This window comes from Delphinapterus leucas, chromosome 16 (assembly GCF_059928025.1).
Source record: "Delphinapterus leucas isolate spDelLeu-1000000601 "Yukka" chromosome 16, BTC_Dleu_Yukka2, whole genome shotgun sequence".
In the NCBI taxonomy this organism is placed as follows: domain Eukaryota; kingdom Metazoa; phylum Chordata; class Mammalia; order Artiodactyla; family Monodontidae; genus Delphinapterus; species Delphinapterus leucas.
The window spans coordinates 60,708,601-60,733,144 of NC_143144.1; the positions used below are offsets into that span (position 1 = coordinate 60,708,601).

The window sequence follows — 24,544 nt, forward strand, 5'->3', positions numbered from 1 at the left end:
AAGAAATTCTTGTCCTGTGCCATATCTTTTACATCTAATTTTCTCCCAAGCAAGGTAGGAGCTGCTGATCGTGGCCTGTTTTTATTGGCTCAGATAAGGGACTGTCTATGGAGTATGACTCCTAGGAGAAAATTATACAACATATGTTCTCCGACCAAATTTCTTTCTATTGTTGATTTCTAATTTCATTCTACTGTGGTCAGAGAATATACCTTGTATTATTTCTATCATTTAAAACTTATTGAGGTTTGTTTTATGGAAGAGCAAACTAAGCCTAATGCAAGCAGAAGGAAGAAAATTTAAAAAAAACAAGAGTGGAAATAATGAAATAGAAAAAAGAAAAAAGAGAAAAATCGATGAAACCAAAAGGTGATTCTTTGAAAAGATCAACAAAATTGACAAATTTTTAGCTAGACTAACAAAGAGAAAAGAGGAAATTCAGATTACTAGAATTAGGTATAAAGGAGAGAACATTACTACTGACCTTACAGAATAAAAAAAGTAACGTTATGAACAACTGTATGCCAATAAACTAGACAACTTAGACAAAAGGGACAAATTCCTAGGACCACACAAATTACCAAAACCGACTCAAGAAGAAACAGACAATCTGAACAGACCTATAAGAAACAAAGAGAATGAATTACAATCTCAAAATAACTACCTGTGAAAAAAAGCCCAGGCCCTGGTGGCTTCACTGATTAACTGTACCAAAGATTTAAAGAAGAATTAATACTGATCTTTCACAAAGTCTTCCAAAAAACAAAAGAGAAGGGACCACTTCCCCAACTCATTCTATGAGGCCAGCATTACCCTGATATCAAAACCAAAGACATCACCCGATAACTGGCAGTTGAGTGAGTGGGTGCATAGGGATCGCTGGGTGGTGGGGACTCATTGCCAGACCTGATCCTCCTGGTGTGCATTTCTCCGCTCCGGGCCACAGACCACGGATCACAGACCAGGGACCCAGCAACACTTTTTTCTGAACATCCCTGGATGAGGTAAGACTGCTGGGGAGGGGACAGATTCCTCCCTCCCCAATGCACCTCCTGGCCCACGTGGGGACGGTTCCAGGCACCGGAATTAGCTTCCAAGGTTCCAAGGTTCACCGCAGGCTGGCATCGGCCAGAGCGAGCATGCTGAGAAAGTTTCACCATCATCTTCGGTTAATATCACAACCTTTGTGCATGCGTGAATAAAGTTTCCTTCCCCCCCCCCGCAAAAATAAAAAACCCAAAGACATTGCAAGATAACTACAGAGAGATATCTCTTATGAATATGGACACAAAAATTCTTCAGCAAAGTATTAGCAATCTGAGTCTAGCAACATATAAAAAGAATTATAAACCATAACTAAGTGAGATTTATCCTAGGAATGCAAGATTGGTTGGTTTAACACCTGAAACTCAATTAATGTAATATAACCATATCAATAGGATAAGCGAAAACCACATGATCGACTCAATAGATGCAGAAAAAGTAGTTGACAAAACCCAACACCCTTTCAATGTTAAAAAAAAAACAAGGCAAGAAACCAGAAGGGAACTTCCTTAGCCTAATAAAGAGCATCTACCAAAAAAAAAACAAACCACAGCTGTTTTTAATAAAGTATTAGAAAGAAAATTTTAAAACACCTATAATCTCTCTAACCAGAGATAAGAACATATTGGTTAGTTTCCTTTCATATTCTTTTTTTTTTTTTTTTCCATTTTCATGGCTTTCGGGATCTTAGTTCCCCGACCAGGGATTGAACCAGTGCCCCCTGCAGTGGAAGCTCAGAGTCTTAACCAATGGACCACCAGGGAAATCCCCGCATATTCATTTTGAGGACATTCTCTTTTACTACAATTATAACAAGATGGCAGACTGCTCACCTGAAAATAATAAAGCCAAAGTTTCATGATCAAACATCTCAAAGGGCTAGAAGTGATGGAAAACATAAACTCTCCATTCAAACTATTTTCCCATCAATGATGCCAAGACACAGACTAACAGCCTAAGTTTCAGTGTTCCCCTAATGTCAGCCTGTAATAATATCATTTTGATCTCTGGTCCCTTTTAAGTCCACATGAGGTGGGACCAAAGGAACTGAGCAAATTTGAATATGTTAGGTACTCGCTTGTCTAGAATGAGGTTCTGTGCAGATCATCAGAACCAAGGCTGGTAAGACCCCCAGCTATGCACATTCAGGATGGCAATTTTTTTAAAAAGATAGTAATAATGAACATTTACATAGCATTGACTATGTGCCAGGCACTATTCTACGTGCTTTTCATATATTGTCATTTAATAATCTCAACAATGACACAGGTTCCATTATTATCCTCACTTTACAGATGAGGAAACTCAAGCAAAAAGTAGTTAAATAACTTATTCAAAGTAAGTAGTAGAGCTCAGACTTAAACTCAGACAACCTAACTCTAGAGTCCCTGCTCTTAAACAAGCAGAATGAGCAAACCTAAAAACCAAAAGGAATGAAGACATGCAGAAAAAAACGTGGAGTCTCCATTTCTATACCTTATCAGTTAAGTTCCAAATTCAGCCTGATTCAAATTAAGAAATCAGAGTTGTGGTTATCTCAAAAAGAACAAAGTGGGTGCTGGGAAAACTGGACATCCATATGCAAAAAAATGAAGTTGGACTCTTACTGTACACCATGTAAAAAACTTCACTCAAAATGGATCAAAGACCTAAATGTAAAAGCTAAAACTATAAAACTCTTCGAGCAACATAGGGGAAAAGCTTCATGACTTGCACTGGCAATGATTTCTTGGATATGACAACAAAAACACAGACAGCAAAAGAAAAAAATAGGTAAGCTGGACTTCATCAAAATTAAAAAGTTTTGTGCATCAAAGGACACTATCAATAGAATGAAAAGGCAACCCATGGAAAGGGAGAAAATATTGGCAAACCATAAATCTGATAAGAGATTGATATCCAGAATACATAAAGAATTACTAAAACTCAACAACAACACAACCCAATTTAAAAATCCTCAAAGGACTTGAATAGACACTTCTCCAAGGAAGATACCAAATGGCCAATAAGCACATGAAAAGATACTCAAAACCACTAGTTATCAGGGGAATGAAAATCAAAAATCACAATGAGATATACTTCACACCCACAGGGACGGTTATGATTGAGAAGAAACAGAAAATAACAAATGCTGGCAAGGCTATGGAGAAATTCGAACCTTTGTGTATCGCTGATGGGAATGTAAAATGGTGTGGCTGCTGTGGAAAAAGGTATAATGATTCCTCAAAATATGAAAAATAGAATTACTATATGATCCAGCAATCCTACTTCTGAGTATATACCCTAAAGAAGTGAAAGCAGGTTCTCAAATATTTCTACACCCATGTTCACAGCAGCATTACTCATAGTAGTCAAAAGGTGGAGGATGCAAGTGTCCATCAATGGATAAATGGATAAAGAAAATGTAATATATATATAGGACGGAAGACTGAATTTGGTCTTTAAAAAAAGGAAGGAAATTCTCATACATGCCATGACATGGAAGAACCTTGTGGATGTCAGGTCAAGTAAAAAACCCAGTCACAAAAGGACAAATAGTGTATAATTCCTCTCATATGAAGTTCCTAGAGTAGACACAGAAAGTAGAATGGTGATTCCCAGGGGTTGGGAAGAGGAGGGAATGAGGAATTACTGTTTAATGAGTACAGAGTTTCAGTTGGGGAAGATAAAGAAGTTCTGGAGATGGCTGGCAGTGATGATGGTGGTTGCACAACAATGTGAATGTACTTAATGCCACAGAACTGTAGACTTTAAAAATGGTTAAAATGGTAAATTTTATGTTACATATATTTTCCCACAATTTTCTTTTACAAAGCAAAATGGAGAAAGACCCCAAGGGAATTTCAGGTTGAGGTAAGGAGGGGCTTTATATGCTAAAGTCACAGCAGCCCCAACAAAAAAAATCTTAATATTTCATTATAAATATCTGAATCTCCTAAACCAAGACTTCTTTACTGCACTGCAGTTCACAAGCTTAGATACAACCTAATGCAAAACCTCACTTTGCAGCATAAACCAAGTTAGGGCAAAAGAGATGATTAACCACATGGGATTCAGTGTTTGGTTTTTCATTTCTAGCTGTAGTCTTAAGAGATTAGGGAACAGCAACTATTAGAATAATATGTAATGTTCCCAGGTATTGGGGAAATGATATTATAGCAGCCTCATTTTGGTGCTTTGTTTTAATCTGCATAATGCTTTTCATTCTCTGTAATGGGAGATCTGCAGGGTCTGATTAACAGAAGAAGGTCATTACTGATAAATTCTGACCCCGGGGATAATCTGAGCCTGACTGCCACTTTAGAGCAGACAACTGGACTAGAAGATTATGTTCGTGTACTCCTTGCTACTCAAGAGCCATCTGCCCAATGCCTCTGCTTCTATCATTAGTCACTTTAGTCCATATTTACTTTTCACTAGACGAAGTTGCATCTTTCAGCTGAAATGCTTGGCATCAAACTGCTCCCCCTCTCAACTCATCAGTATCCATTCTGATAAGAGAGCTGTGACTAAGAGGCAAATTTTGTAGCCCAAACAGGTGCATGGGCAAAGGGATTTGGGGAGATTTTGCCTGGATGAGACCTATTCCCTTCCCAACTCTAACTCTGTGGCCATCAACAGTGGCCTTGATTACTGCCTGAGGGTGTTCCGTACCCCCCGCCCCGTGACAGTCAGAATTCTATACACAGCCCACTCCAAAGGGTGTTATTCTCAATGAACCCCCGTATCCAGAGGGTGCTGAGAGATTTTCTTGTTCCTGAGAGCCCCCAGCAGAGTGTACATTTAAAGCATTCCTTTTTTTTTTTTTTTTTTGAGGGAGTATTTTTTAGGATGAAGGAAAATAGCTACATAAGCACATAAGCAGGAGGGAGGAGCACACCTCAGCATCGGAACAAAAAGACCAGTGGAGCAAACAGGGGGACAAGAGGCAATCTCACTGGGGAACAATTAAAAGACTTAAAAAGAAATGCACTAAATTCTCATTCCAAACCCCAGGCTTGTCACTAACCCCAGCAGTATCTAAAAAGTCATTCTCAAAGACAAACTAAACTTTAGCTTAATGCATTCCAAATAAAAGGAAAAATTAATATATTAACTATAGAGTAATATCATAGATCAAACTTTATCCACCTTAAGAAAATTACAGATCAGGAGAAAAACCTATTTGCAGTCATTCAGCCACTATTTCTGTGAGCAACAAGAGAACAGGATTGTGAACCTGGTGCTAATAAAATGCTCATTAAGTGAAAAGCAATAAGATGTTAACGTGAAGAGATTCATTAAGGGCTTCAAATTACTTACCTTGAAAGTTCTTTGGTTAGATGAAGGTCAGATTTTAGTCTAACATTTTTCTTTTTCTCTTTGACTAATTAGGTTAATAGTCAGCAGACATCTTCCCTAAAGTACAGGACCTCACTGGGGTAGCCTGCTAAGTGGTGACAGGAAATATTTAGCATAGAAGTCTCCAAGCAAAACTTCTAAATGTTTTCCTTCCAGCCCTGCACATAGCCCCTCAGGGTATTTTTCCTTTGGGGATCAGTAGATATGTGAAGGCAGCTGAAGTAACAATTATACCAAGTGGAATTTTAAAGATGGAGCAATACTATTTTATTTTTCTTGTGGCAAAGCAATAGAACAACGCTCTGATAGGGAGGAACAAACATAGGGCCCTGTATGTTAATGACATCAGGTGTTTCAGTAAAAATAGCAGTTTCTCAGCAGCTGCATTTTAAGAATCTCTCTGAAGGATCAAGCAGGAAGAGAGAGACAAATTGTTTAAACACAAATAACTTTGACAGTTAAAGAACTAGCATGACTAAGCCACTAAAGACAAGTAAAAAGCAAACACTGACACTTGAGCAAATTTAGGCCTCCAAGCAAGTAGAAGTACTTTTAGTTTTCACTGTCACAATCTAAACTCCAAAAAAAAGAAAGGTCTGCAGGCTTTCTGCTGCTTTTCACTGTTGGTGAGATACTGTTAGGGTTGCCATTGCATGCACTGCGTTCCAGAAGATCCCAAAGGCATAACTTGTAGCTGTCATCAACTGGCAAACCAGTCTCCGAGGCCCTCCCAGCTGTTAGGTATCTGAAAATTTCACACGCAACCCAATCCCTTGCCGTGATTATCAAAGAACATACATACTACAGGAGAGGTGGCTAAGAGTTTGTTCACTCTGCCTTAGAAATCTTTTCCAGGGGGTTTCCCTGGTGGTCCAGTGGTTAAGATTCTGCACTTCCACTGAAGGGGTTTGATCCCTGGTTGGGGAAGTTCCGCATGCCGTGAAGTGCAGCCAAATTTAAAAGGAAGGAAGGAAGGACGGAAGGGAGGGAGGGAGTTAGGAAGGAAGGGAGAAAGAGAAAGAAGGAAGGAAGGAAGGAAGGGAGGGAGGGAGGGAGGGAGGGAGGGAGGGAAGGAAGGAAGGAAGGAAGGAAGGAAGGAAGGAAGGAAGGAAGGAAGGAAGGAAGGAAGGAAGAAAAGAAAAAAGAAAATCCTTTCCAGGTGTAGGATCAACAAAAGACAGAAAGAAATCCTTTCCAGGTGTGGGATCAATACAACCTTTACAAACAACATAAGTAAATGTTGCATACCATCACAACTTTACTACTGAGCCTTTATACACTCTGTCGTTGATAATCAATTTGGTGGCCAGAAGTTAAATATCCCATAGTATCCCTGGGAGACCCACAGGTCCAATTTTCAGAAGTTAAATATCCCATAGTATCCCTGGGAGACCCACAGGTCCAATTTTCTGACAGTCTCTTGTTTTCTAAACCACCCAAAGTTAACAGTGTCATGGATGTACAACACAAGGCTCTTAAGAAGCAAAGCTAAGGAGCATAAGGCAGCACTCATTACCATTGGCTCAGTGGAATGCTGACTTCTTAGTCATACCACTTATTTGCTCTCAGCTAAGAGAATACTAACTCGGAGAAAAGAATACTCCTTGGAACACCCTTATTCAAAGCAACACAGCCTACCTACAAAGAAAAGCAAAACATCTTTTACGGGTAACATTTTAACATTTAGAGAAGGGATAAATGAAGACATACTTAGGAAACATTCTAAGGAAGGCTCAGAATGCTAAACCAGAAAAATGGTATGGCAATTCCTCAAAATATTAAACATAAGATTACCATACAATCTATCAATTCCACTTCTGCGTATATTCGCAAAAGAAGTGAAAGCAGGAACTGAACAGATATTTGTACACCCATGTACAAATAACCAAAACCACAACAACCAAAAGGTGGAAGCAATCCACTTGGGGTTTCATCAGTGATGAATGGATAAACAAAATGTGGCATATACATAAAATGGAATATTAGGGCTTCCCTGGTGGCGCAGTGGCTAAGAATCCGCCTGCCAATGCAGGAGACACGGGTTCGAGCCCTGGTCCGGGAAGATTCCACATGCCGTGGAGCAACTAAGCCCGTGCACCACAACTACTGAGCCTATGCTCTAGAACCCACAAGCCACAACTACTGAGCCCATGTGCCACGACTACTGAAGCCGGCATGCCTAGAGCCCGTGCTCTGCAACAAGAGAAGCCACCACAATGAGAAGCCCACGCGCCGCAACAGAGTAGCCCCCGCTCGCCGCAACTAGAGAAAGCCCATGCGCAGCAACAAAGACCCAATGCAGCCATAAATGAATGAATGAATGAATAAATAAACAGTAGTATTACTCAGCCTAAAAAGGAAGGAAATTCTGACACATGCTACAACAGGGATGGACCGTACAGACATTACGCTAAATGAAATGACCAGTATTTTATAGTTTACTAAATACTTTAATATATGTTACATTATATGTAATTCTCACAACCACTTCCCTGTAAAACAATTGATATCATCATGACCTCCATTTTATAGATGGTGGAAAGAGGTCCAGAGATGCTAAATAACTTGCTCGAGATCACATATTAAGTGGTAGAGATAAAAATTAAAAACCCAGTTTCTCTAACTCAAATTTCCATGCCCATGCCCCCTTCAATACATCATACTGAGTTTTCTGTTTACCTCCATAGTAGCCTTTGATGTAACACTATAGAAGGAGGTGTTACTATATAAAAGAAAGAGCCCTGGACTTGTGAATTAGAAGACCTATGATTAATTCTCAGCTTTGCCACACAACAATTGTGGGATTTCTGCAATTCAAATATCCTTAAGACTCAGTTTCCTCATTGGTAAAAAGTATATTTTTTTAAAGCTTATAATGCATGCTATAGAGTCTGACGACTGAAGAAGACAGCAGTTTAAGAAAGAGCAGCAACAAGTTTAGCACTTATTAAGTGAAAATAAATGTTAAAAAGGAAAAAAGTAAACTTTTGCAGGCTCAGCATCACCAGTATTTCCCCCTGCTCTGGCTTTAGTGTGATAAGTGATATTCTAACACATCTTTCCAGTAACCTCTTGAAAAAACTGACTGGATCTTTGATACTTTTTACATATACTCCAAGTCTAATTCATTAGCAACAGTGAGGATGATATAATTACTCGCTGCAGCAAGTTCATCAAAGAAGTTTGAGGAATGAAAATGGAGGTATAGGTAGGCCTGATAGAGACCTAAAAAGAGAAGGAAGAGGTCATGGTTATCTGCTCAAATCTCAGGCCAGTCGTTTCTGGGCTATTCGGAAAAGGGACAAAAAACAGAAAAAAGAAAAAGGACAGGCCAATAGCTTAAATCAGCTGTTTGATGGCCCTTGGGAAGAATGACAGCAGCCAAGCCAGAAGCCACTGAAAGGAAAAGCAACAAGGTAGGATATAAAGAAAGCATAAAGGATTGTGATCAAGGAAACAGGCCCCAGATGAAAAGGAACTGCCTGGAAAGCCTAAGTAAATACATGAATAAATAAACACAACATAAATCATACCCATATGCACTTCATACTGTAGCCCGGAATCTGGTGTTTCTTTCAAACACTCACATTTGTCATACTGCCCTTGGGTCACAAAGGGATATTTGGGAGAAAGCAGTTTGTAATTCCTGAATCCTACAGAAAATCACATTTATCATAAGGCCTTACTACAGTATCTGGCTTATTTGCTCGATGCAGTTATGTATTTAGTTGTGAGATTTATAAAACCGTGTTTACTAAAAAATGTCTCGCGTCAGGTAAGGCAGATCAACCTTCAATACCTTCAATACAATCTTGTTAGCACATCTCACCCCCATGCTCCCTCATCCCAGCCCTCCCAACACACACAATTCACACTTTTTCTTTTGTTCCCAGATTTGCCAAACACTAGTACATCACTGCAGGGACAGGACATTTTACCTTTAAAAAAAAAAAAAAGGGCAAGAAAAGAAAGATATAGAAATAAACACAATCCCAGCTCTGTCACAAATTAGAATCTATACCAAGTTGTAAATGTGCATTACTATTACTGGAAATGTCTGGCAAGGCTTACATCTGGAGCTAAATCAAGTTTCCCCATCTGTTGGGTTTGCCTCTTCTACTCAATGTTAATTTTTCAATTGTTTGCAAGAGCAATATAATAACTGTTGAGAAAATGAAAAATGATAGGCACAAAGGGAGCAAGGCATGTAAGAAAAGTCAGCCTTAGGTTTCATAATACTGAAGGCACATTCTCTCCATTTACTAACAGCTCACTCCTGTGAGTGTGTGCTACTTCCTCAAAACCCTAAACCAACTCCATGTCTGACTCAATTTTATCCAATACATACAGCACGCTATAATTGCCTTGCTGTTTCATAAGAAACCTGAAATGACTTAGCCCCATGAGCTCCATTTGGCTCTGTTTACCACAAACAGAAATAGCCATGTAAAGCAAAACGTCAAAGTTCCAGATCCCCATGAGTCATTCATTCAACTCTTGGAGAATGACAGAAAAAATTGCCACACAACAGCTTTCAGATGACCTATACACAGAAAACACTTTGGCAACAAAGATGCTGAAACGGGCTTGCAACCATCTCTTGGTAAGAAAATTCAGAGAAGAGCAAACACTGTGAGTTATTTCAATATGACAAAATGAAAGTCACATGCATTCCTGCTTTTCTTGATCAAATATGACAATTTCTTCCACTCCTACAGACATCAGGGCTTAAAATAGTGGTGCTGTTCAACACACTCCACTTAGAAAGGTACAATAAACCTCAGGATGAGCCAAGGAACTCTGAAAGAGATAAATCCTCATTCCTCACCTGATATTAACCAACGCGTGGGTCACCTTGCTAGCTGCTTCTTTCCACTGGCCTGCATTGGTAGAAAGCCTCAGGACTGTAAAAAAGGAAAGAACAAAGACGTGTTAGACCCCTGGTATAAAACACAAATATGAGGAATGAAGACACATCGCAGAATATCACTATTAGAATAACCAAATGGAGCCTGGGCCAATCTTCTATTTAAGACATCTTCATCTAGGGAAAAAAGTAAGGGCTTATTCTCAACTATCTTTACCGCAAACTTTTTCCTCTTTTTTTCACTTTCTATCAAAATATTCTACTTCTCCTCTGCCTTGGGCTCCCCTCTCTCCACTCCCTGCTAGTTTTTGCATTCATTTAAAATCTACACTGGGGTGTGATGGGTCACCTGATTGCCACATTTATCATTTCCCTAATGGCTGGGGCTGATTTAGTGGAACTGGCCAGCTGAGCAAGTGCCCCCTCCTGCTCCACATACAGTATGTCTTTCTCCTGAAGGTCTAAGCTGGGTCAAACAGGACAAATAACCTTGCAAGATAGAAGATGGTCATGTTTCAATCAAGGAGTAACCTGTTTTAGCTCCTCTGACTTAACTGTGTGACCTGCAACATGAATCAACAGGAATATTCTTCCCTTCTCTGACCAAAGTCTCTTTTCCACCCTTACTCACAGGAGAAGGAATGATGGAAATACAAATCATCATATCCTCTATCAGCTATGAGCTTCATGGTCACACATTACAGTACCTACACTATTTTGGAAAAGAGACAAACCAGCACAAGTGCTCCTTGAAAGAGCAAGCATATGGTGGGCACTCCAAGCATATGTTTTTAACGAGTGAATAACTAATATGAGCTAAACATGTAGCGAGTTTACTATGTGCCAGAAATTGGACAAAGGTTATATGCAATACAGCATACATATGAGACTCGGAGGAGACAAATAATTAATTGATCAAGTTCATTCACAGAGTTGTAGGTAATGGAGCTAGAATTTAAACCTAGAGGGAATGGTTCTACAGCCTGCACTTACACAGTGAATGGTTAAGAGTGTGAACTCTGAAGCCAACTGTCGGAGTCCCAGTCTAGCCCCTGCCACTTACTAGAGAATAATACCAATACTTACATGAAAGGATAATCATGAAAATCAAATAAGTTACATATAAAGCCTTAGATCAGTGCATGGCACATAGTAAATGTTATATAAGTATTAGCTATTATGAATTTAAATAGACTTGTCTCCCAAACAAATAAAAGAATGTACCTGAGACTTTCTCAAAGGTTGGAAGTCACAGCCTAAGTAACATTAAGAAATGTGTAATCAATCTGCATAGGAACTTTACACCTGAGTACCATCACTACCTACTCCTGACCAGTATTCCTCTAGCAAGAAGAGTAGTAGCAGCAGCTTTACTAGAGGGAGGGCCTATAACTGTAATAGGGAAAGAAAGTTCATCTGGCTGTTCTGCATCTATTCTAGCAATACTTCATTTTTATAAATTCATGCAATTTTATGAAAGAGAAGATGGAAGCCTTAATAAAACATGATCAGAGAGCTGCTTTTCTAATTTACAAGATTTAGTGAAGGGGAACTTGGTATAGTTTCAAGTTAGAGCTCTACAGTCTGAACTCAGGTTTCACCTAGTGTTTGTGCAAATTTATTCGCGTAATGAACAAAATTGTTTCAAGCAGGTCAGATGTATTTTTTTCAACTCAATTGCAAAAACTGTTTAGATGCATCTGTTTTTCACTAGACCCTCCACTAAATCATAAATTCTCTGATGGTGAGGACCTAACCCTTACGGAATTGAGCTGAACTTTACTCTCCTTACCTCAGAGAGGTATTTAACTCTGTCCATGTATTATTTCTCTGTTAACATCCTGTCACTTCTGTTCTTAGTGAACAAGCACCCAGACCTCATCACTGCATTTCCCTTGGAAATGCCATAGGCTTTTACATTCTTTTCTAAGTTACCAAATTTAAACACAAAATTATCTCAAAATGCCCTAAATGCCTCAAGCTAAGGTTATCATTTATGTAGTAAATTATGGTACACAAAAATAGCATACCATGTGGCCATTAAAGAAAGAGAGTTAAGTAACAGCAAAAACTGGAAACTGTAATTTCCATGAAAAGAAGGAATGGTTAAATAAACTACATCCATACTATGCAAAAAATGAGAGAGAGGGAGAGAGAGAAAGAGACCTAAGAAAACTACAAAAAAAAAGGAAAATGTTCTGACGGTTTAAAAAAACACGAAATAGGAAAACATAATTACAACTATGTAAAACTATGCATACAAGTAGACTAATATATAACTATGAAAACAGTGGTCATACTAGAAAGGAGAGATTGTAAAAATGTTTTTTACCTTGCTTTTTCTTTTCTAATTATCTTTTTTTTTTTTAATGAAAAAAACAGTTCAAAATATGGTATCATTTATGGTTCAGGGCAGCTTGTGTCAAGGTCCTTCCTATTCAGCGGATATCACTGCAATAAATTAATGCCATAGGAATATTAAATGTGTGCCTTTATCAAAAAAGTCTCAGTGAGCCTTCCTCTTCTAGCCATGATAGAATATCAAGACATAATTAACCTTCCTACCTCAAACAATAGAAAACTGAACAAAATATATGAAACAAGAGTTTTCAGACACTGGACAACAAGTATATAGAACTGTGATCCCTGAAGAAGGAAAACAAACAAGGTGAACCCTACGATTACCCCAGCTTACTATGTGAAAAAGTTTCTAGCCTACAGGGCAGGGAGGAGGAACTTAAACAGAATCCAGAAGTCGTGCCAAGCCAAAGACATAGAGATAAGCAACTGGGCAGGCCAAGGCACCTAGAATTTGTGGGGTAGAGTACTGTAGAGGAGGGAGTTTGACAGGGAACTATGGAAGTTTGTAGAGGGGTCCTCTTCCATCTTTTGCTGAGCACCGATCTTCACACAGGGAAGAGGAAACTACCCAAAGCTGGCGGTGAAGAACCACTGGAAAAGAGAAGAAATTGTGGCGCTCATAGAAGGCTCCACAAATAAAATAATTTGCATTTCTACCAGCAAGAGTGGAAAAACCTACTAATACATGGGTTATCAGGTAGAGTCTGCAGATGGGTACTGCATTAGTAATGGGGCCAAATTAGTCCATAATAAAAGTTGCTCTCAACCTGCCCTAACAACCCTTAAAAGCAAACCCTAAAAGGATGAAACTGATTCCACACAACACAACTGCATTCCAGAACAAAGTCCAACATTATATAAAAAAAGTAAGAAAATCAAGCACTTACAACATTAACATTACAATGTTATAAATCCAATTTAAAAATTACCAGCATTCAAAGAAGCAGAAAAAAATATGACCCATAAGCAGGAGAAAAATCAGTCAATAGAAACAGATCTAGACATGAAGAGAGATGATGGAATTAGCAGAAAAGGACATTAGAACAGCTATTGTAAATATGCTCCATATGCTCAGGAAGATTGAGGAAAATATAAACATGATGAGGAAAGAAATGAACATATTAAAGAAAGAAGTCTAAATAGAACTTCTAGGGAAGAAAATGCTTTATGAAACAAAAAAATACACTAGGATGAAATGAATTGAGATTAATGAGATTAACAGCACATTAGAAAAAACACAGAAGAAAAGATCAGTGAATTTGAAGACTGAGGAATAGAAACTATCTAAAACGAAAGACAGGGACTTCCCTGGTGGCACAGTGGTTAAGAATACACCTGCCGGGCTTCCCTGGTGGCGCACTGCTTGAGAGTCCGCCTGCCGATGCAGGGGACATGGGCTCGTGCCCCGGTCCGGGAAGATCCCACAAGCCGCGGAGCAGCTAGGCCCGTGAGCCATGGCCACTGGGCCTGCATGTCCGGAGCCTGCGCTCCGCAACGGGAGAGGCCACAACAGTGAGAGGACACAGATTCAACCCCTGGTCCAGGAAGATCCCACATGCTGCAGAGCAACTAAGCCCAGGAGCCACAACTACTGAGCCCGTGCACCACAACTACTGAAGCCCATGTGCCTAGAGCCAGTGTCCTGCAACAAGAAAAGCCACCACAATGAGAAGCCCGCGTACCGCGACAAAGAGTAGCCCCCACTCACTGCAACTAGAGAAAGCCCGTGCGAAGACCCAATGAAGACCCAGTGCAGCCAAAAATAAATAGTATAAATACATAAAATAAAATGAAAGAGAGAGAAAAGACCAAAAAAAAATGGAAAGAAAGGAAAAAATACCCACAGAGCTTTAGTGACCTATGGGACACTGTCAAGAGGTCTAACATATATATAATTGAAGTTCCAAAACAAGAAAAGAGGAGAGAGGACAGAAAAATATCTGAAGAAATTAACAGCCAAAACTTTTCCACATTTGATGAAAACCAGAAATCCACAGATCCAAGAAGCTCAAGAGACTCCAGGAAAAATAAAGAAAACCATGTTAAGGCACATGATAAACTACTGAAAATCAGCAATAAAGAGAAAATGTTAAAAGCATGCAGAGAAAAAAGATATATACAGAGAAATGAAGCTAAGAATGACAGTAGACTTCTCATCAGGAATTATGCAAGCCAGAAAACAACAAAATGACATTTTTTTAAGTATTGAAAGAAAAATTCTATATTCAGCAAAAATGTCTCTAAAAACTGAAGATGAGACTCCACTTCCCGTGTGGCAGAGTAAGCCTACTTCAGCCTCTCTCTCCTGCTGATTACAGTTTAAAATCCTGTATAAAATATAAAAAGTATTACCTGAGGGCTCTGAAAATTAAACAAAAGCAGACAGATTATAGAGGGGAGTCAAAACTTGGAGAAACACCCACAAAAGTGGGTTTCCAGGGTTTCTTTTTTCTTATTTTTCTTTTGCAGGTTTGCCTCAAGATCCAGACAGTCACAGAGATGCATGATAGAGGAGTTGGGTGGATGGCTAAAACTTCAATAGAAACCTCATCTTTCTGTAGACAGAAACCAGGAAAAGGGGCTTCTGCTACCCAGAGAACATAGAGGGAATCCTGGACAGACCAGGAGAAAGTGTTCCTCTAATTCCGCACATGAAAGTTACGCTCATGGGAGCTGACCAAGCATGGAACAAATACAAAGTAGCAAAGCAAACCCTTTAAAAACTAAACTGCTATTTGAACTACAGTCCAGTCTCCTGAGTGGTGAGTATGTGGACCAGATCCAAAGTAGCACAGAAAGGGCTTTGAAAACTGAACTGATATTGGAACCACTACCTACAGAAAGTGAGAAAGAACCTGTGGTCTAACTGGATTGATTGCCTACTAATACCAAAAAAAAAAAACCAACCCTCCAGATTATAAATGAACACTGAGTCTACACAACATAAGAAAAATGTCCAGGATGTAATCCAAAATTACTCAACTTATAAGGAACCAGGACATACAAAGAACCAGGATATACAATAAAACAAGAAAATGTAACAAAGTCTCAAAAGAAAAGACAAACAGATGCCTGATGTGACACAGATGTTAAAATTATCAAAGAGTTTTAGAGCAACTATTACAAACATGCTCCATTAGAAAAAGGCAAACATTCCTGAATGAATGAATGGTAAAGTAGAACTTCTCAGGAGAGAAATTGAAACTATAAAAAGGAACCAATTAAAACATTTAGAAGTAAAACATATATTATGTAAAATAAATTCTCTAGATGGACTTAATAGCAGAATGGATTGACACAGAAATCAGTAAACCTAAAGACAGAACAGTAGAAATTATTAAACATGAAGAACAGGAAAAAATGGGGGGGAAAAAAAGGGCCTCAGAGACCTGTGTAACAGTATCAGAAAGTCTAACATTTGTGTTATTGTAGTCCAAGAAGAAAGGGAGAGAGAAATTAAGGGCAGAAAACAATTTGCAAAAGAGAATGGCTGGGGCTTCCCTGGTGGCACAGTGGTTAAGAATCCGCCTGCCAATGCAGGGGACACGGGTTCAAGCCCTGGCCCAGGAAGATCCCACATGACGCAGAGCAACTAAACCCATGCGCCGCAACTACTGAACCTGCGCTCTAGAGCCCGTGAGCCATAACTACTGAACCTGCGTGCCACAACCACTGAAGCCTGCGCGCCTAGAGCCCATGCTCCGCAACAAGAGAAGCCACCACAGTGAGAAGCCCGCGTACTGCAACGAAGAGCAGCCCCCACTTGCCGCAACTAGAGAAAGCCTGCACACAGCAACAAAGACCCAATGCAGCCATAAATAAATAAATAAATAAATAAATAATTTTTTAAAAGAATGGCTGAAAACTCCCAAATTTGGTGAGATTCAAGATCCTCAGGAAACCCCAAACAGGATAAACACAAAGAAAAACCAGGCCAAAACATATAATCAAACTTCTGAAAGCCAAAGATAAGGAAAAGTAATTTAAAAGAAGCGGGAGAAAAACAACATATTACAAATAAGGGAACATGATTCAAATGAACACAGATTTATTATCAGAAACCATACAGGCCAAAAAAAGGGGAATAACATCTTCAAAGTACTTAAAGGTAAGAACTATAACTCAATATCCTATATCCAGCAAAAATACCCTTCAGGAATGAAAGAAAACAAACAACAAAAAAAATCTTGTCACCAGAAGCCCAAAAAAATGCTACAGAAAATTCTTAAAGACTGTGAGAAATGATATCAGAAAGGAATTTGGATCTTCAGGAATAAAAAGAGCAACAGAAATGGAAAACATATAGGCAAATATAAAAAATATATTTTTCCCTCTGAAGTTCTTTAGAATTTGGATGATTGTCACAAGTGAAAGTTATAGCATTGTCTGGTGGAGTTTTCAATGTAGATGTAATACATATGACAACTATAATATCAAAGTAAGTGTGGGGGGCTGGTGATTAGAGAACCCTATATAGTAGCAAAGCTTGTATATTTTACTGAAGTGGTACAACACTAACTCTAAAGTTGGCTGCATTTAGTGACTTTCTTCCAAAGAACAGAGCACGGAACAGGAGGAAAAAAGCAATCCTGCAGAGGAGAAACTTTGCAAACACTTCCTTAACCAAGTGATCAAGATTAACATCACCAGTGATTAAGTCATCTTAATAACATATACCCTTGATGTGACGAAAAGGCCACTCTGACACTGTGGCATTCTTTCCCCAAACGCATAACCCTAGTCCAACCATGAGTAAGTCATCAGACAAACCCAAACTGAAGAAGGTTCTCCTCAAAACTGTCAAGGCCATGAAAAATGAGCAAACACTAAGAAACTGTCACATAAAAAGAAACTAAGGAGACATCATGAGTAAATGTAGCAATGGATGAGATCCTGGAATACAAAAGGAACATTAGAGGAATTAGCAGAATCCAAATAAAGTCTAGAGTTTAGTATATTTCTTTTTATTGTGGTAAAAAATACCAATCATAAAATTTACCACCTTAACCTATTTCTAAATGTACAGTTCAATGATGTAAAGTATATGTACACTGTTGTGAAACAGATCTCCAGAACCTTTTTGTCTTGCAGAACTGAAGCTCTTCTGTACCTATTAAACAACTCCCTTTGCACCCTCTCCACCACCCCCAGTAACCACCATTCTGTATCCATGAATTTGACTACTTTAGATACTTCATATAGGTGGAAACCATTTGTGACTGGCTTATTTCACTTAGCATAGTATACTCAACATTCATCCACATTGTAGCACGTAACAGGATTTCTTTCTTTTTAAAGGCTGCATAGCAACCCATTATATGTATATATCACATTTTATTTATCCATTCATCTGCTGATGGACATTTCGGTTGCTCCCATCTTTTGACAATTGTGAATAGTGCTGCTATAAACACGGGTATGCAAATTTTTTTTTTTAATGGGCAAAAAATCTAACAAATCCTTCACCAAAGATATATGGATGGCAAATAAGAATAGGAAAAGATGCTCAACACCATTATTCATCAGGAAAATGCAAATTAAAACCATAATGAGATATCGCTACACACCTGTAAGAAGCCAAAAAAAAAAAAAAAAATGCCGGCTAGGATATGGAGTGACTACAACTCTTGCATACTGTTGTAAGTAATGTAAAATAGTACAACCACTTTGGAAAACAGTTTGGCGGTTTCTTATAAAGTTCAACGTACACTTACATAATACCCAAAAATCCCATTCATAGGTATGTAATCAAGTGAAATGCAAACTTGTGTTCACATAAAACTGTGTACAAAAATGTTTACAGGGGCTTTATTTACAATCGCTAAAAACTGGAAACCTCCCAAATGTCCTTCCACTGATAAATGGATAAACCAAGCTGGCATATTCCCACAATGGAATATTATTGCATAATAAAAAGGAATGAACTACTGATACATGCATCAACATGGATAACTTCAAACAAATTACTATGTATAAGAAGCCAGGGCCTCCCTGGTGGCGCAGTGGTTAAGAATCTGCCTGCGAATGCAGTGGACACGGGTCCGAGCCCTGGTCCGGGAAGATCCCACATGCCGCGGAGCAACTAAGCTCGTGAGCCACAACTACTGAAGCCAGTGCACCACAACTATTGAAGCCTGCGCACCCTAGAGCCTGTGCTCCACAACAAGAGAAGCCACAGCAATGAGAAGCCCGCGCACTGCAACAAAGAGTAGCCCCCGCTCACCACAACTAGAAAAAGCCCGTGCGCAGCAACGAAGACCCAAAGCAAATAAAAGTAAAATAATTAATTAATTTTAAAAAAAAAAGAAGCCAGACTCAAAAGACTGTATGATTTCCTCTATATATTTTTTTAGAAAAGGCAAAACCATGCGGACATGGAACAGATCAGTGATTGCTAGGGATTGGGGTGGGTGGAAGAGTTGACCTCACAGGAGCGCAAGAGAAGTTTTTGAGATAGTGAAACCCTTCTATATCTTGATTTTCTGTAATAATTACACTTCCATATGCATTTGTTGAAACTCAGAATTGTACATTTAGGGTGAATTTTACCATATATGTAAATTATACCTCAAAAAACTTGACTTAAAACAAATGTTTTTTTCCACCAGAAGTTTTCTCATACTTTATACAAAATGGAGAGCACTGAAACATGCCACCTCCTACTATTTGTTGTGTTTCATTTAGTGAAATTTTCACTTTCCTATTTGTACTTTCTTGGTTACCATTTTAATTCCGTTAGCAGATTTGAGCATTCCCAGATGTCCTCTCTTATTTTATTGCTGTGGCTACAAGGGTTTATCTCATTTGTGTATATGGCACAGTTGAGCAGATAAGTCAGACGTCTATAAAATATCTCCCCCACTCCAACTCTCCTTCCTTTCCTCACTGAAAGACATCTTTATTCATCTATTAATGGGTACTAAAGCCTCTGGGGTAGCTCTTCACCCTTGGAAAATCCTACATTCTTGAAAACAAGGACATTGGTAAAACCAGGTACATGCAAACCACACCAGGGTACTCTGAGCACCTTTTGCCAATGGGAAGTTTGCCAGAGGGTTCTCATGGAAGACTTCCTAGCTCCTAAAAAAAAGAGATGTGTGTCTTGATGTGACAGTGGGAACTTAATATTCTGAGGGGAGCTGACCTGATGCTAAAGCTATTACACTGAGAATAAGAGAGCAGGGAAATAGAAAAAATTCTGTTCTCCTAGGCAATCTTTTTCCACGGTTTGCTTCTACTCTTTCTCCAGGTATTTGCTACAAATCCCCTTTACCTTTCTCATGATACAGGAGTCGCAAGCAAAATATGAACTTTTCACGAATAGACCCAATGAAAGGGATAAAGTAATAATCGACAGTGACAGAAAGCAGGTCACTGGTTGTCCAGGGATGGGGGGATGAGGGACAGAGGTGGTAAAAGGGACATAAAGGGACACAAGGAAATTTTAGGGAGAGGATGGATATGTAAATTATCTTGATTGTAATGACAGCTTCATGTACATATACATATGCTAAAACTTATTAAAAATTGTATACTTTAAAAGAATGCAGTTTGGGACTTCGCTGGCGGTCCTGTGGTTAAGACTCTGCGCTTCCACTGCAGCGGGCGCGGGTTCCATCCCTGGTTAGGGAACTAAGATCCCGTAGGCTGCGTGGCACAGCCAAAAAATAAATAAAATTTTTTTTAAAAAACGGTGCAGTTTATTATATATCAATTACATCCCAATAAAGCTAATAAGTTGGAGGTTTTTAATAGACCGCTTTATTGAGTGGCTTTCTGTTTCTGGGCACTATAAACACCTTTCAAACTTAGGTAGGTTTGAGTAGCCTCTTCACTCAAACTTACAGGGATACATGACCTCTTTCAGAAGTAAGTTATACTCATTACGGCTACAGAGTAAATTTTCAGTGAGCCAATTACCAAAAGGTTTGCAAGAAAGATTTTTATCTAATGCCCACTTCCTCTTGTGAGTTATGCTAAAAATACCTAGGTACATTAAAACTCCTTAAAACCCTGTACCTTCTCAAATCACACAATGTTCCCTTGGGATCCAAGCTCTTTTGTTTGCTGCTGTCAACTCCCACCCACTCTCACTCGGATCTCACTGGTATTCACTAAATCCACAAGCCTCCCTATTCTCTCTCTTTCACAAACATCAAGAAAGGGCTACAGGGATGTTAACCAGCTTTCTACTGAGATGAATTCTGAGTTCCTGAAGGCAAAGAAGTCCACATATACTTTCTTATTGCCTGAGAAAAGGAGACTACACAGTTCTGTGCCAAGCAAGGGCACCTAGCAACTAGAGGAGAATCTTATGTAGTCTTTTCCTCTCATATACCAAAAATCACAGCTGATGGGGAGAGGAATAAAAAGAAGACAGCTTACCCATGGAGTAGAGGTTGTCAAAGCTCTGGTGCATGCGGATAATCTCATAGTAGAGTTCATCATAACTACTGGGGGTGGGCAGGAATGTATCGCCATATGTGATAAACATATTAAATAGGTTCACAATCTAAAAAAGAAGCAAAAGCCCATAAACAGGTATCATACTATGAAGACCAGAAGGGTATTATCAGTAGTGTGCTATAGCCAGCTCTTATTGTCTTGCAAGAGTTAATTGTTAAATTTTCAGAAATTTTGTGAGCTGGTTATTAAAGTCATTATTAAAGATTAACTTATATAAACTTGCAATTCAATAAATTATATTAAAATCAAGTTATAAGTACTCAAAACTCACCACTACCTAATTATTTTCTACTTTTTAGTATTATCAATGCTCTTGAAATTAATTTACACCTCTTATATCTGTTTGGTGGGAATATCATATAATGGTGTGTTACCATTATCTCATGAAAGACCCCAGGTTCTCCAAAGACATAGGTGAAAGTGGGGAGCACCAGTGTAGAGATTCTGATCCAAAGGGAAAATAAAGGCCTGGTTTTCCCTATGACTTAATCCCTAGAATACCAGCTCCTGTCTCAAACCAGCCCACTTCTGCCTTAGGGTACAGCTCATAAAAATAAATATATTTTTTTGCTACTCACCATAAGGGCTAAGGTAAAAATGTTGTGTTTGGCCAGAAGTACGGTCTCATTTGACATAAGGAACTTCAGCAAATTTATCAAGGCTTAAAAAAGAAAAAAAAAAAAAAAAAAAAAGAAGGAAAGGCATCAATAAGGTAATCAAAGCATAATCAATAAAGTTATTAAATGAAAGCAATGAAAGTAAACTAGCTCTACAGAAATCCAAAGAGGGCTAGAATGAGTACATCACAGCTACTAAGGACTTTTTAAAAGCAGACAAAGTAGGTGTATTTGAAGAAAGCACTGACCTTCCCAAGCACATGTCTGCTCATCTGCCCACAGGTTTTTAAAAATCTACTTTTTGCCACTTCGTAAACAGCAATTGAGGTCAGAACTTTGATTATAAAATGGACATTTCAGTGTTCCAAATTTATTCCTGCATGGTGATTTCCACATCATATTTGCTCAGTTTATTGAGTGTCCCCTTCTCACCCTAGGATGCTAGCATCCCAAGTCACTAAGTTTTAGTTATGTAACTGTTTCAAACATCACTGCTAAGAAGAAAATGTTTTAATTCTAACTGGTCAACAGATGTGCCAGATATACTGTAGAACCTACTGCTTCAGCTCTGTATAAGAATGGAGCTCATGGACCAGAGGGCAGACACCAGAAGCAAGAAGAACTACAATCTTGCAGCCTGTGGAACAAAACCACATTCACAGAAAGACAGACGATATGAAAAGGCAGAGGGCTATGCACCAGATGAAGGAACAAGATAAACCCCAGAAAACAACTAAATGAAGTGGAGATAGGAAACCTTCCAGAAAAAGAACTAAGAATAATGATAGTGAAGATGATCCAGGACCTCGGAAAGAGAATGGAGGCAAAGACAGAGAAGATGAAAGAAATGTTCAACAAAGACCTAGAAGAATTAAAGAAGAAACACCTAGAAGAATTAAAGAACAAACAGAGATGAACAATACGATAACTGAAATGAAAAATACACTAGAAGGAATCAATAGCAGAATAACTGAGGCAGAAGAACAGATAAGTGACCTGGAAGACAGAATGGTGGAATTCACTGCCGCAGAACAGAATAAAGAAAAAAGAATGAAAAGAAATGAAGACAGCCTAAGAGACCTCTGGGATAACATTAAATGCAACAACGTTCGCATTATAGGGGTCCCAGAAGGAGAAGAGAGAGAGAAAGGACCCAAGAAAATATCTGAAGAGATTATAGTCGAAAACTTCCCTAACATGGGAAAGGAAATAGCCACCCAAGTCCAGGAAGCGCAGAGAGTCCCAGGCAGGATAAACTCAAGGAGAAACACACTGAGACACAGAGTAATCAAATTGACAAAAATTAAAGACAGAAAAATTACTGAAAGCAACAAGGGAAAAACGACCAATGTCACACAAGGGAACTCCCATAAGGTTAACAGCCGATTTCTCAGCAGAAATTCTACAAGCCAGAAGGGAGTGGCACGATATATTTAAAGTGATGAAAGGGAAGAACCTACAACCAAGAGTACTCTACCCGGCAAGGATCTCATTAAGATTCAATGGAGAAATCAAAAGTTTTACAGACAAGCAAAAGCTAAGAATTCAGCACCACCAAACCAGCTCTACAACAAATGCTAAAGGAACTTCTCTAAGTGGGAAACACAAGAGAAGAAAAGCACCTACAAAAACAAACCCATAACAATTAAGAAAATGGTCTTAGGAACATACGTATCGATAATTGCCTTAAACGTGAATGGATTAAATGCTCCAACCAAAACACAGAGGCTTGCTGAATGTATACAAAAACAAGACACATATATAAGCTGTCTACAAGAGACCCACTTCAGACCTAGGGACACATAGACTGAAAGTGAGAGGATGGAAAAAGATATTCTATGCAAATGGAAATCAAGAGAAAGCTGGAGTAGCAATACTCATATCAGATAAAATAGACTTTAAAATAAAGAATGTTACAAGAGACAAGGAAGGATACTACATAATGATCAAGGGATCAATCCAAGAAGAAGATATAACAATTATAAATATATGTGCACCCAACATAGGAGCACCTCAATACATAAGGCAACTGCTAACAGCTATAAAAGAGGAAATCGACAGTAACACGATAATAGTGGGGGACTTTAACACCTTATTTACACCAATGGACAGATCATCCAGACAGAAAATTAATAAGGAAACACAAGCTGTAAATGACACAAGAGACCAGATTGATTTAATTGATATTTATAGGACATTGATACAGAAACAGCAGATTACACTTTCTTCTCAAGTGCACATGGAACATTCTCCAGGATAGATCACATCTTGGGTCACAAATCAAGCCTCAGTAAATTTAAGAATATTGAAATCATATCAAACGTCTTTTCTGACTACAACGCTAGATTAGAAATCAATTACAGGGGAAAAAAAGCATAAAAAACACAAACACATGGAGGCTAAACAATACGTTACTAAATAACCAAGAGATCACTGAAAAAATCAAAGAGAAAAATCAAAAAATACCTAGAGACAAATGACAACAAAAACACGATGATCCAAAACCTATGGGATGCAGCAAAAGCAGTTCTAAGAGGGAAATTTATAGCAATACAATTCTACCTCAAGAAATAAGAAAAGTCTCAAATAAACAATCTAAACTTACACCTAAAGGGACCAGAGAAAGAAGAACAAACAAAACCCAAAGTTAGCAGAAGGAAAGAAATCATAAAGATCAGAACAGAAATAAATGAAATAGAAACAAAGTAAACAATAACAAAGATCAATAAAACTAAAAGCTGGTTCTTTGAGAAGATAAACAAAATTGATAAACCATTAGCCAGACTCATCAAGAAAAAGAGGGAGAGGACTCATCAAGAAAAAGAGGGAGAGGACTCATCAAGAAAAA

General features: G+C 38.6%; 1 protein-coding gene across 8 annotated transcripts in view; it reads right to left on the bottom strand.

Annotated features, from left to right (window-relative positions):
- ARMH3 (armadillo like helical domain containing 3) overlaps nt 1-24,544 on the bottom strand; it is a 178,014-nt gene that overhangs the window by 67,608 nt on the left and 85,862 nt on the right. For 7 of the 8 annotated variants that reach the window (XM_089898097.1, XM_022568962.3, XM_089898096.1 and 4 more), the window contains 3 exons: nt 21,658-21,740; nt 20,999-21,125; nt 10,214-10,289 (listed from right to left, as the gene is read on the bottom strand). In XM_089898097.1, the coding sequence (XP_089754223.1) occupies nt 10,214-10,289; nt 20,999-21,125; nt 21,658-21,740 (286 nt within the window). The remainder of the gene's footprint in view (nt 1-10,213; nt 10,290-20,998; nt 21,126-21,657; nt 21,741-24,544) is intronic. The other variant, XM_089898101.1, reaches the window with a different exon arrangement.